The sequence below is a fragment of the Artibeus jamaicensis genome, unplaced genomic scaffold (genome assembly GCF_021234435.1).
Source record: "Artibeus jamaicensis isolate MK-2021 breed Jamaican fruit bat unplaced genomic scaffold, CSHL_Jam_final contig_2235, whole genome shotgun sequence".
In the NCBI taxonomy this organism is placed as follows: domain Eukaryota; kingdom Metazoa; phylum Chordata; class Mammalia; order Chiroptera; family Phyllostomidae; genus Artibeus; species Artibeus jamaicensis.
Window position 1 is genome coordinate 2,925 of NW_026521462.1, and position 11,497 is coordinate 14,421.

Consider the following 11,497-nt stretch of genomic DNA (forward strand, 5'->3'; position numbering starts at 1 on the left):
CAGACTGACCCTGTGGCCCAAGGGCTCTCCCTTGAGGAGGAACTCTCAGAGGAAGCCACTAAGGTCATGGGGGCTCCTTGGCCATGACCTTCCAGGACTCAGCATCTGCAGAATGAGAGCAGTGTCTGCAGTGGATTAAGGACAGTGGATGCTGGGACACTTCCTGCTTTAAGCAGGTGTCCTCACCTTCTGATTGGTCAGCTCTCTGCACCCCACACAGACAGCCCTGAGGTCTACATGAGGAGGGCCTGAAAGCTTGGGACGACTCCTAGGCAATAAATATGCACTCGGTTAGAATCAGGGACTCAACCAGCGAAAACCAGAGGCTCCAAATGGTCGCATTCGGATGCATGGGAAGAAACCCTTAAGTGCCAATGGAGCACAGGTGGTCACAAGGAACATCACTGGGGAGCCGTGTGGTCCCCTTGTCCGTGGCAGACAGTCTGTCCCTCCTGGGTTGTCTCCACACCTCATGGTAAGTTTGTGAGTTTAAATTAACAGCTTAACAAATGGGATGAAGGTGTACATAGAATAATATTTGCTGGAAACGATACACTTTGGAGCTTTTAATCTAAATCACTTCTGTTTAATTCATATATATAAATATAGAGTTAAATTTATTTAATGCAGACGTGTTCAGATACTTGTTGCAGAAACTGCAGTCAGGGACCCTTAAAGTCCCAAGGGAGGCTGCAGTGACTGTTTTAGCACCAAACCTGGACAAGGCAGCTCTGTCACACTGGGAAAGAAAGTTGTCATGAACAAATTCAGGTCAGTCTCAGAAGTGTCACAACTCCCACATCCCACCACAGGCTCAGAATGTCCTACTTTAAGAATCCCCAAAACCCAGCTGTGCCCCTCAGTTCAAATACCCGCCCACATCCTGCCTCAGGGTCTCACCCTTAGGAGCTGTGAGAGACACACCAGGGCCCTGGGCACTGTTGCTGTCTGGGGAAGACACACAGCAGAGTTACAGGGTGGGGAAGCCGCCCTCACAGACTCCAGCCCACACTCTCCCAAGGGTCCCAGATGTCACCTTCCAACACCCAGACTTACAGGCAGCCTGAATGTTGCTCTGTTTGCTTCTGCCTGTGGGAAGAAAATGTTCTGTGAAAGGTCAGGGAGAAGGGTGGATCCCATGACCCTAAAGGAGCCTCATACTCCTAAAGCACAGGGAAGGTTCCAGAAGTATGACTGAACACTCGGGGGAGGATCAGGAAATACGGGGAAAGTACATGTGCTGGGACTGGACCAACCACCCTCAGCAGGCACCTTCCTCTCTGACCAGTGACAGTTGGAAATCAGTCCCCATTGCTAGAATCATCAGGTAATAAATGTGTCCCTCACTTTCCCACAGGCATCACTAAAGAGTCAGTGTTAGGAAATAAGCCCTAGATGGACAAGCACCCATGTGGGGACACGATGCCCATTAAGGAGACAGAGCACACTTCCACCTGGACTTGACCCCCAGGGGGACAGGGAACTCAGCCCCACCCCTTGCCCACCTGAGCACTTCCTCCTCCACATCACAGCTCCAGCAGCCACAGCTCCAAGGAGACCCAGGGCAGCAGCGAAGCCCATAATGGTGATGGTGGTCTGAGGAGGGGGTTCTGAGAGGGGAAGGTGAGAGACCAACCTCAGGCCTGAGTCCTGACCCTGCTCAGTGACACCCTGGGGAGAGTCTCCAGGTCTCTGAGGGGAGACACAGACTCAGGTGGAGGCTGAATGACTCAGAGAAGCCAGTCAGGCCTCCAGAGAAGGACTCGGCCCCAGAACCAGGGAGAGCCTCCTGGTGCACCAGGTGCTGCAGGGTGTGAGGGAACCGCTGTGGGGTTTTTCAGGGAGAGGCTGGGCCCCTTATTGTCCTTTAGAGAAAGCTGAGCCCACGGGTGAGTCACAGAATGAGGACATGTGGAGACTCTTCCCTCTCCCGAGCAGGAGCGGGATCTGACACTGCCCCCTTTTCCTCCTCTCCTTGTAGGAAGCCCCTCCAAGCCGACAGATCCCCTCCTCGGGAAGGCTCACCCCACAGCAGGCTTCCCCTCGGTGGAGCCGGCGCACGCTGGCGCCCTCCAGGTAGACCCTCCTGAGGTCCGCGTCAGGGACGTGCACCAACTTGCCCCAGGTGATCCGGAGTCTAGGAGAGCGGGTACCCATTTAGGGCCAAGTAGGCGGTGCGTCGTAGGCGAACCAAATGTTTCCTCTGAGGAACCTCCTATCGTCGTCTACGCCGCAGCCACTCGTTTTCTTGTGGGTTGGGACACCGACTCCGCCCCCAGGGCAGGTCGGTCCCCTCCCGCGGTGAAGGTGAATAAAACGTAACCTGAAACGAAACGGGGTCAAATCCCCGCGAGCTCCTATCCTGAAGGGCGCAGGGCGAGTCTCACAACCTCGGGGTGAATCTCGAACCACAGATTCGGGGCGACCCCGGCCCGTCCGTGGTGAAGTGCATCGAGCTCGAACCCGGGCGCCGGTGGCTCCCCGTGTTCGCTCTGGCTGTAGCGGGCGTGCAGCCTGTTCGATTTCGCTGGCACATTCTGTTCCTGGGCTTGATTTCCCGCGTCTGCTCGTCCCACTTCTCTGGATCCTCCCGCTTCTCTCACGGAGGCTCCATCCACGGTACCCGCGGCTCCAGCCTGGGCCTCGGGGCATCGCTGTGGAGCCGCGAGATCCGGGTATCGCCCACGTAGCCGACGACGCTGTACCGGTTCTTCAGAGGCAGGTCGGTCCGGACACGCCGGTGTTGAACTTCCTCACAATGCGAGGGTCTGGGAGCTGAGAGGGCGACCGGCCTGCGTCCGCGGTCCGGCGGATTGAACTGGATCGCGCCCAGAACAGCAAAGGGGGCGGAGATTGAGAGGGGCGGGGCCAGGGGCGGGGCCGAGGAGGGGGTTTGCTGTTGGGATTGGGCTGCGGTGGCTGGCGACGCGCCCTTCCGGGGTTCCGCGTCCCCGCCAGGTGCACGCGCTCCTGCCCCACGGAAGCCGTTCCCTGCCGACCCCCGCACTGAGCGGCCCAGGTCTCTGTCAGGACCAGGGCCCCCGAGAGCAGCAGGAGCAGCTGTCCGGGACCCTGTCCAACCGAAGGGTCGGGGGAGGAATAGGTCGCTTAATTCGCATCCGGGATGATGATGATTGGCTTTTCCCGAGTTCGGTCATCCAGTCACCAGGAGACAGGCTGTGCGTCACGAATATCCAGGCGGAGACCCGACGTAGGGTCTGATAAAGGAAAGTGAAACCTCAAGGAGAAGGGAAAGCCCGGAACCGAAGGGCACTGCCCCCAGCACTTAGGGTCCCGCCTCAAACTCAGGCCTCAGACAGTGGAGTCAGGCCTGGCGACCTGGGACTGGGCCCCGACCCCTCCTCCTCCTGCAGGGGGAGCTCTGTCCCGCTGTCTCCCTGAGTCCCGGCCCCCGGGCTGTTTGTTTGTTCAGCGACTCTCAAAACATTTTGGGTTCAGAATATCTAAAGAGTCTTACAAAATAGGGACGGCCACAAAAACAATTTGTTTGTGTGGGTACTGCTATCAATATTTACCATACAAGGAATAAGACAGTTGAAAAAGGTGTAACATGTATTGGGCGTAATTGACATATAACATGATATAGTAGTTAAAAATAATTAATATTAGTTATTTCAAGTACAGTTTTGTCTATTTCTCCACCCCCCCCCCCCTATTCCCTCCCTTTCCTCCTATTTGTTCCTCCGAAAAATTCTTAATTCATTTAGAATAATCATAATACCCTATGACATGTTAACAGAATAATGGTTTTTTTTTAATGAAAAATAACTATTCCCCAAACAAGGTAGTGAAAACAGTGGATCTGCTTACATTTTATATTTTCGGGAGTCTCAGTTCTTGTCTGTAAAATTAGAAGTCCGCTAGATTTTCATATTTGCTTCTGCATTTAATGTTATTTTTGGTTGCAGTATATGAAGAAATATACAGCATGACACAAATATGGAGTAGGAACTTTCTAAAAAGATTTTATTTATTTTTACAGGGAAACATCAATGTGTGGCTGCCTCTGGCAGCGCCCCTTACTGGGAACCTGGGACAAGGGCATGTGTCCTTGACTGGGAATCCAATGGTGACCCTTTGGTTCACTGGCTGGTGCTCAATCCACTGAGCAACACCAGCTAAGGCAGGAGGAGCATTTAAAAAATAAATTTTATTTGTTTTTTAGAGAGAGGGGAAGGGAAGGAGAAAAAGGGAGGGAAACTTAAATGTGTGGTTGTCTCTCGCATGTCCCCTACTGGGGACCTGACCTGCAACCCAGGCAAGTGCTCTGACTGGGAATCCAATGGTGATCCTTTGGTTCCACAGGCCCGCACTCAATCCACTGAGCCACACGAACTGGGGCAAAATGTTTTTAATTCTTTCACTTATGCGAATGTGTTAAAAGCGTGACTAAGGAAAGCACTAACGATATCCACATGCAATAAAATACCATAATATCCAAAATAATGTTCAAATTCCTTTATCATACAAAAAACCCAGGCTTAAATACAAATAAAAATTATATTAAAAATTAAAATGAAATTTTTTTCCTGAATGTTTGGGCCAAAAATGTCGGTGCATGTTATACATGGCAAAACACTGTAATCATCAGTTGATTCTCTGTATTTTTTGTTTTAATTCTCACCAGAGGACATTTTTTCCCTTGATTTTAGAGAGAGATGAAGTGGAAGTGAGTGAGAAAGACTGGTACCAGGGAGAAACATCGCTCAGTTGCACCCCAAGGTGCCCTGACCGGTGGGGCTCCCTACTCAAACTCAGGTGTGCGTCCTGACCAGGAACTGCACACATGGCCTGTTGATGTGCAGGACGACACTCCAACGGAGCTAGTGGGCTGGGATGATATTGTTTTCTTGTTTTTGATGGAAGGTGGTCAGTGTAGCTAAGTGGGATGGGTGTTCTCCCACAAACTGAAAAGGCTCCAGGTCAGTTCTTGGTGAGGGCACAGGCCTGGGTGTGGGGCCACCTCCCCGATTAGCCCCTATATTGATGTTTATTTCACAAATCCATGTTTTGCTCCCTCTCTTTCTCCTTCCCTTCCTTGCTCTCTAAAAGTAAATAAATACACTCTGAAAAAAAAAAGAAAGAAAATGCTAAGAACTACAGGATTTCACTCACACATGGGACATAAACCTGAAACTCAGGGACACAGACAGCAGGGTGGTGGTTCCCAGAGAGAAGGGGGTTGGGGGAGGAGGGGCCTCGTACCTGGTGAGGGAAGATGGTTTGACTTTGGGTGGTGGGCACACAGTGAAATGTACAGACCCTGTGTCCTAGAAATGTGCACCTGAAACCTACAGGAACCTCTTAACCAGTGCACCCCAATACATTGAATAAGAACACCCCCCAATAATTTAATAAAAACATTGCAATAATTTATAAGAAAACAAGAATATATATAACATGTAGAAAAAGAAAAAAAACAATAAAATACCCCAAACAGGGGCTGAGGGCCAGACCCAGGCCTGAGCCCAGGCTGACGCGGCCTCATGAAGCCCTCACTGAGCACAGTCCTGGAGCCACCACAAGGCCCAGGTGATGCTCGAGTCCCTGGGACCCCAGGTCCTGCTGGGACAAGGTTCTCCTGAAGTGGCAAGGACAAAATAGCAACAAAGATGCCCCAGACTAGGAATGACCAGGATGGGGATGCCTCACCCTGGCTCTGCTAGGACATGACAGTCCCCTGGGGAGAGGACACAGGTCCCTGTGGGGAGGGTGGCCTGGGCACCAGCTCCTCACTGTGCTGATAAGAATGCAGACAAGTTCCGATGCCAGTTGCAGGAACTGCAGTCAGGGATCCTTAAAGTCCCAAGGGGAGGCTTCTGTGACTTTTAGCACCAAGTCCCATAGAAAGCAGCTCTGTCACCCTGGGAAGAAAGTTGTCATGAACAAACTCTGGCCAGTCTCAGAAGTATCACATTCCCCCACATCACACCACAGGCTCAGATTGTCCCACTCTGACAATCCCCAAAACCTATTTGTGTCCCTCGGTCCCCATGTCTCCCACTTCCTGACCTCAGGGTCTCACCCTTAGGAGCTGTGAGAGACACACCTGAGTCCTGGGCACTGTCCCTGTCTGGGGAAGACACATAGCAGAGTTACGGGGTGGGGGAGCCCCCCTCACAGACTCCAGCCCACACTCTCCCAAGGGTCCCAGATGTCACCTCCCCAACACCCAGACTTACAAGCAGCCTGAGTGCATCTCTCCCTGCCTCTGCCTGTGGGAAGAAAATGTTCTGTGAGAAGTCAGGGGAAAGGCTGGGTCCCGTGACCCTAAAGGAGCCCCACACACCTGGAGCACAAGGAAATTTCCAGAACTGTGACTGAACATCGAGGTAGGATCAGGAAACTTAGGGAAAGTAACATGTGTGGGGACTTGGCCAACCACCCACCTGGACGTCTGTCCATAGCACAGATCCTACACTCTGACCTCTGGCAACTAGGAATCAGTCTCTATTGCTAGAACCCTCAAATGATAGGTCCTTCACTTTCCCATGAACCTCACTAAAGAGTCAGTGTTAGGAAACAGGCCCCAGATGGACAAGCACCTGTGTGGGGACACCATGACCATTATCTGGGCAGAGCACACTTCCACCTGGGCTTGACCCCCAGGGGGACAGGGAACTCAGCCCCACCCCTTGCCCACCTGAGCACTTCCTCCTCCACATCACAGCTCCAGCAGCCACAGCTCCAAGGAGAACCAGGGCACCAGCAATGACCACTGTTGTGATGGTGGTCTGAGGAGGGGGTTCTGCGAGGGGAAGGTAAGAGACCAACCTCAGGCCTGAGTCCTGACCCTGCTCAGGGACACCCTGGGGAGAGAGAGGCTCTGTGCCCACGCCCCCTCCTCACCCCATCTCAGGGTCAGGGGCTCAGGCAGCCCCTGGTGCTGCACATGGCACGTGTATCTCTGCTCCTCTCCAGGGGGCACGGCCACAGCCGCCCACTTCTGGAAGGTCCCGTCCCCTGCAGGCCTGGTCTCCACAGCCTCCATGTCCTGGGTCAGGTCCTGCCCTTCACGCTGCCAGGTCAGGGTGATGTTCGAAGGGTAGAAGCCCAGGGCCCAGCACCTCAGGGTGACCTCATGGTCAGAGATGGGGTGGTGGGTCACGTGTGTCTTTGGAGGGTCTGAGGGGAGGGTGAGAAAATTCAGGAATTCTGCATGGTCATGGGACACTCCAGCATGGCACCACCCAGACAGCAGCCTGGACAGGGCCTTATTTCCTGGAAAGTTCCAGAATCAGGGAGAGAACCTAGAGTTGGAGTGTCCAGGTGTCTAAGTTGAGAATGAGACTCAGGTGGAGGCAGAATGAGTCACAAAAGCTGGAGTCCAGCTTCCAGAGAGTCTCAGCCCCAGAACCAGGGGGAGTTCCTGGTGTACCAGGTGCTGCAGGGTGTAAAACTCATTTTCGTGAGGGTCACATCAGCCTCTCAGTTGCCTTCAAAGGGCCAAATGTAATTTCAGCCCCTTAACAGTTAAGGAGTAGTTACATTTATACGATTCTAAAATAAGGAAACCTGGGGGACTCTTCCCTCTTGAGACCAGGAGGAGGATTCTGAGACTGTTCTATTTTCCTCCTCTCCTTGTAGGAAAATTTCCCTGCTGACAGATCCCCTCCTCGGGGAGGCCGTGCCCCGAACCTGCTCGGAGCAGCGTGTCCTTCCCCTTCTCCAGGAGGCGGTGGAGGCGGCCCACGCAGATGTCCTGCAGGAAGAATCTCCTGACGTCCGCATCAGGGAGCAGCACCAACTCGCGCCAGGTGATCTGGGGCGCTGTGGCCCTGGTGGTCCAAGAGCGCAGGTCCTCGTCCAGGGAGAGGAATTCGGCGCCGTCGTAGGCGAACTGACTGAACCCGTGGAGGAAGTGCCCGTCCAACCCGACGAGGCAGCCGGTCATTTCCTGGAGGGTGTGAGACCCTGACCCCGCCCAAGGTCAGCACCACCCACTTGGCCCCGCCCGGCCCCACCTCGCAGCAGCATCAGGGGAATGCTAGGACCCTGCGACTCTGGGCGACTCCGGCTCCTCCGTGGGGATGGGTTCATCCCCGAGCCCCGGGCACGCGTGGCTCACCGTCCTCGCTCTGGTTGTAGTAGACGTGCAGCTTGTTCAGGGTCACTCTGCTCCTCTGTTCGTTGTGCCTTATTTCCTGCATCTGTTCCTCCCAAAACCCTGCGCCCTCCTGCTCCATCCAGGCCGCCCTCGGCTCCAGCCTGGCACTGGCGGCGTCACTGTGGAACCGCAGGATCTCCGTGTCGTCCACGTAGATGACGACGGTGTAGCGGTTCTTCTTGCCAAGGGGTACGTACATGGCGGTGCTGCAATATCCCAGGGTGTGGGGGCCTGGGGGGGGGGACGCAGGTCCTGGGTTCGCTGTGGGGCGGGTGGGAGCTGGGCGCCTGGGACACTGAAAGGTGGCGGGTGCTGGAGAGGACTTAGCCGGGAAATGGGGGGCGTGGCTAAAGCAGGAGTGGGGGAGTTCTGGGGTGTGGGCGGGCGGTGCTGCTGGAGCACAGTCCCCGGGTCTGCGCCTCCGCGGGCCCCCTGGCTCCTGCTCTGCAGAGGCCTTTCCCTCCGTACCCCGCACTCACCCGTCCAGTTCTGGGTCAGGGTCAGGGTCCCGGACAGCAGGAGGAGCAGGGCTCGGGGACACATGACCGAGATCAACCAAACCTTCTGGCGGAGGAGTCCTGCTCACCGGCTGCACGGTGAGGCCCATGGGCTTGTCTGTGTCCGCACATCCAATGGGAGTGAGGACTCCAGCACGTCAGCAAGGGTCCTGGCGTGGCTCTGTCCGGAACATTTATAATATAACGGTTAAACTTAACGGTTAGTGAACGTTTAGTGAACAAGGAGAACTCCTGCTCCCTGTGAGTTTGCGCCTGTAGCCGGGTTTCCAAAACAGAACAGAGACGTTAAGGGCGTTCCTTTAACTATTTTTCCCCCCTTATTCTGTTGACTCTTTACTGTTTCCTCATCCCAGTCAACACGTCTCTGTGCGTCCATTTGGCTTGTAGGAAGTAAGTCTCGTGCTCTCTGCACCCCGATATCACTTTAATTCAGTGTGACCACCTTAATCCTGCAACTGTTACCCCCTTTACACCATGAGGACAGTTGCGTGGTGCTGACTGACCACCTACTGGTTCCTAGGAGTGATTTACAGGAAACTCCTATGATACCGCTGCTTTAATTTGGATACAGAGGGATCTTATCTGAGAGATGACCAGAGACATCACTGAGGGGGACATGCAGTAACTTCCGTGGTGGACATGACTGAGAATGCTCATTGACTGGAAGTGAAATCTGCCCAGCACGCTGAACTGACTGCTCTAACTCGGGCTTGTCACCTGGACAAAGATCCGGTCGCCAATGTTCACACTGAGAGCCGGGACTGTGGGATCATGGGGAAGTGGGGGACTGTGGGATGATGGGGAGTCCTCACTTCCTCAGGGCAGTGCACAAAGACATGCAAAAGTGATTGCAGGATTATTAGATGCTACACAGGCCCCCAAACATTGGGCCATCATCATTCCAGGGCATTCTAAAGCTGCCACCATGGAAGGGAAAGGAAGTTCATTTTGCTTGCACTGCAGCTAGGGAGGTGGCATTGAACTGACACATTATCCAGACCCAGAAATGTACACCGAATTCTATTAAATCAATAAAAAGTGATCTTTTACAGTTTCAGTGGAGAGCTAAGGAAAAAGAAAAGGGAATATGCAACACAAAGGGGGAAACATTGGCCCAGACAGAGAGATGTGGCTTGGACCCAATCAGAACCCATCTCACCTGAAGGGGCCCAACTCCCTGCACTTGAACCTGTACAGGAGCCACCACACTGGGGCCCTGGAAAGGTGATTTCATGGACTGGACACTGTCACTGGAGACCTTCTCCTGCTGTGGCTCATGAGGAGTACAGCAGATGTCCTGTCTGTCCAGAGTGCAGCCCAGGGAACCACTCTGTGGATCCCAAGTGCATTTTCTGCTCCCTGTGGGTCCACGTGAGGTTTGGCTATTCATCCAAATGTCACCGTGTCAGGGACACAAATGTATATGAGTGATTACTTGTGTGTTTCCTCACTGGGTTGAGGTGTTGCCTTGCAGGAGAGTGACAGCCTTAACGTCTGTCAGTTCTCCTTAGAAAGAATAACTCCCCACTGGGGAATCCCTCTGAGTTACACAGTGACTGAGGACTCATTTCACTGGGCAGGTCACAAAATCTGTCTGGAACCTTTGGCCCCTTCTGCAGCATTTTCATGTGCCCCTCACTCCCCCCCTGGACTGGGGGATGCACCAATGGGACATCAAAATTCAACTGGACAGAACTTCAGAAGCCTTCACTGTGCCCTGGACAGAAGCTCTCTCTAGAGTGCAACTCAGCCTGAGGGCCACGCCCTTTGGTAAACGTGAACCTTCTCCTTTGGGACTGGTCTCTGGTCTCTCTGTGCATCTGGAGAAGGGGCACATGGACCAATTTTGCTGAAAGGGGACTTTCTACATCAGTGTCAGGGGCTTATTAACCACTCCTGGGAGTCATAGGTTTCAAAGATGATGGCTTACAACCAGGACACTCGGTCTGTTGGAAGAGACATCAAATCAAGGACTCTCTCCAGCCTCATTGGAGGGGCATTACCAGGTGCTACTAACTAACCCACGTGCCGCTGAGCTCAGAGGAGTTAACTCCTGGGTTCCCACGACGCATTTAGAGAAGACGCCTGACAGTGCACGGAGATCTGCCCCTTCCCTGACACTGGCCTCCATGCACAGCAGAGATCAAGGACTTTTCAAGGACAAGAAGCCACCAACCAGGCAGGCAGACAGCTGTCCCAACACAGCAACGGGGCCTACAGGCTCACAAATTGATGCTGCTGTTGACTGAATGTACATAAGATGGATTTGTATTGTTATCATCCTCCTCGTGGCTTCCTGATGGAAACAGTACCCGTCCACCCAGACCCCCTTCCTTCTTAGATGTGGAAAACGTATCTTTGGTACCTGTCAACTTTCCCACCTACTGGACAATCATATTCTGTTTTTTAAGTAGTTTTACTTCTTTATTTTTAGAGAGAGGGGAAGGGAAGGAGAAAGAGTGGGAGGGAACATGAATGTGTGGCTGCCTCTCATGTGTCCCCTACTGAGGACCTGGCCTGCAACCCAGGCATGTGCCCTGACTGGGAATCAAACTGGTGACCCTTTGCTTCACAGGCCTGTGCTCAATCCACTGAGCTACACCAGCCAGGGCTGGACAGTGATATTCTAATGATCAGTTAGGATAATGAAGTTAATGCTTTGTTGCCCACACATTGGGCCTCTCCTACTATCAGTATAAGGTTTGGTACATTTTTTTCCTCAATCAGTCTGTCCTAAGAACCCATTCGGGGGAAATTCCTCCAAGAACACAACCCTGATAATTCACCTGCTGGAATCACATTGGACCCACCTACTTGAGTGTTGTGTAACTACAGCAATGGCTGATGAAGA

General features: G+C 53.3%; 1 protein-coding gene across 7 annotated transcripts; it reads right to left on the reverse strand.

Moving 5' to 3' along the window:
- Nucleotides 1-600: 600 nt before the first annotated feature.
- On the reverse strand, nt 601-8,681 carry LOC119061418 (patr class I histocompatibility antigen, A-2 alpha chain-like). Of its 7 annotated transcripts, XM_053658961.1 has the most exons (8): nt 8,608-8,681; nt 8,090-8,359; nt 7,660-7,935; nt 6,871-7,146; nt 1,506-1,610; nt 1,057-1,089; nt 901-948; nt 601-739 (listed from the first exon to the last, which is right to left on the reverse strand). In XM_053658961.1, exons 1-8 carry the CDS (start codon nt 8,669-8,671, stop codon nt 735-737), a joined length of 1,077 nt encoding a protein of 358 aa, XP_053514936.1. In that variant the 5' UTR covers nt 8,672-8,681; the 3' UTR covers nt 601-734. The 7 variants fall into 7 exon arrangements, with proteins under 7 accessions (XP_053514936.1, XP_053514939.1, XP_053514932.1 ...); XM_053658964.1 differs by lacking the exon at nt 901-948; XM_053658967.1 differs by lacking the exons at nt 601-739; nt 901-948; nt 1,057-1,089; nt 1,506-1,610 and adding exons at nt 5,848-5,885; nt 6,204-6,236; nt 6,665-6,769.
- Nucleotides 8,682-11,497: the final 2,816 nt, after the last annotated feature.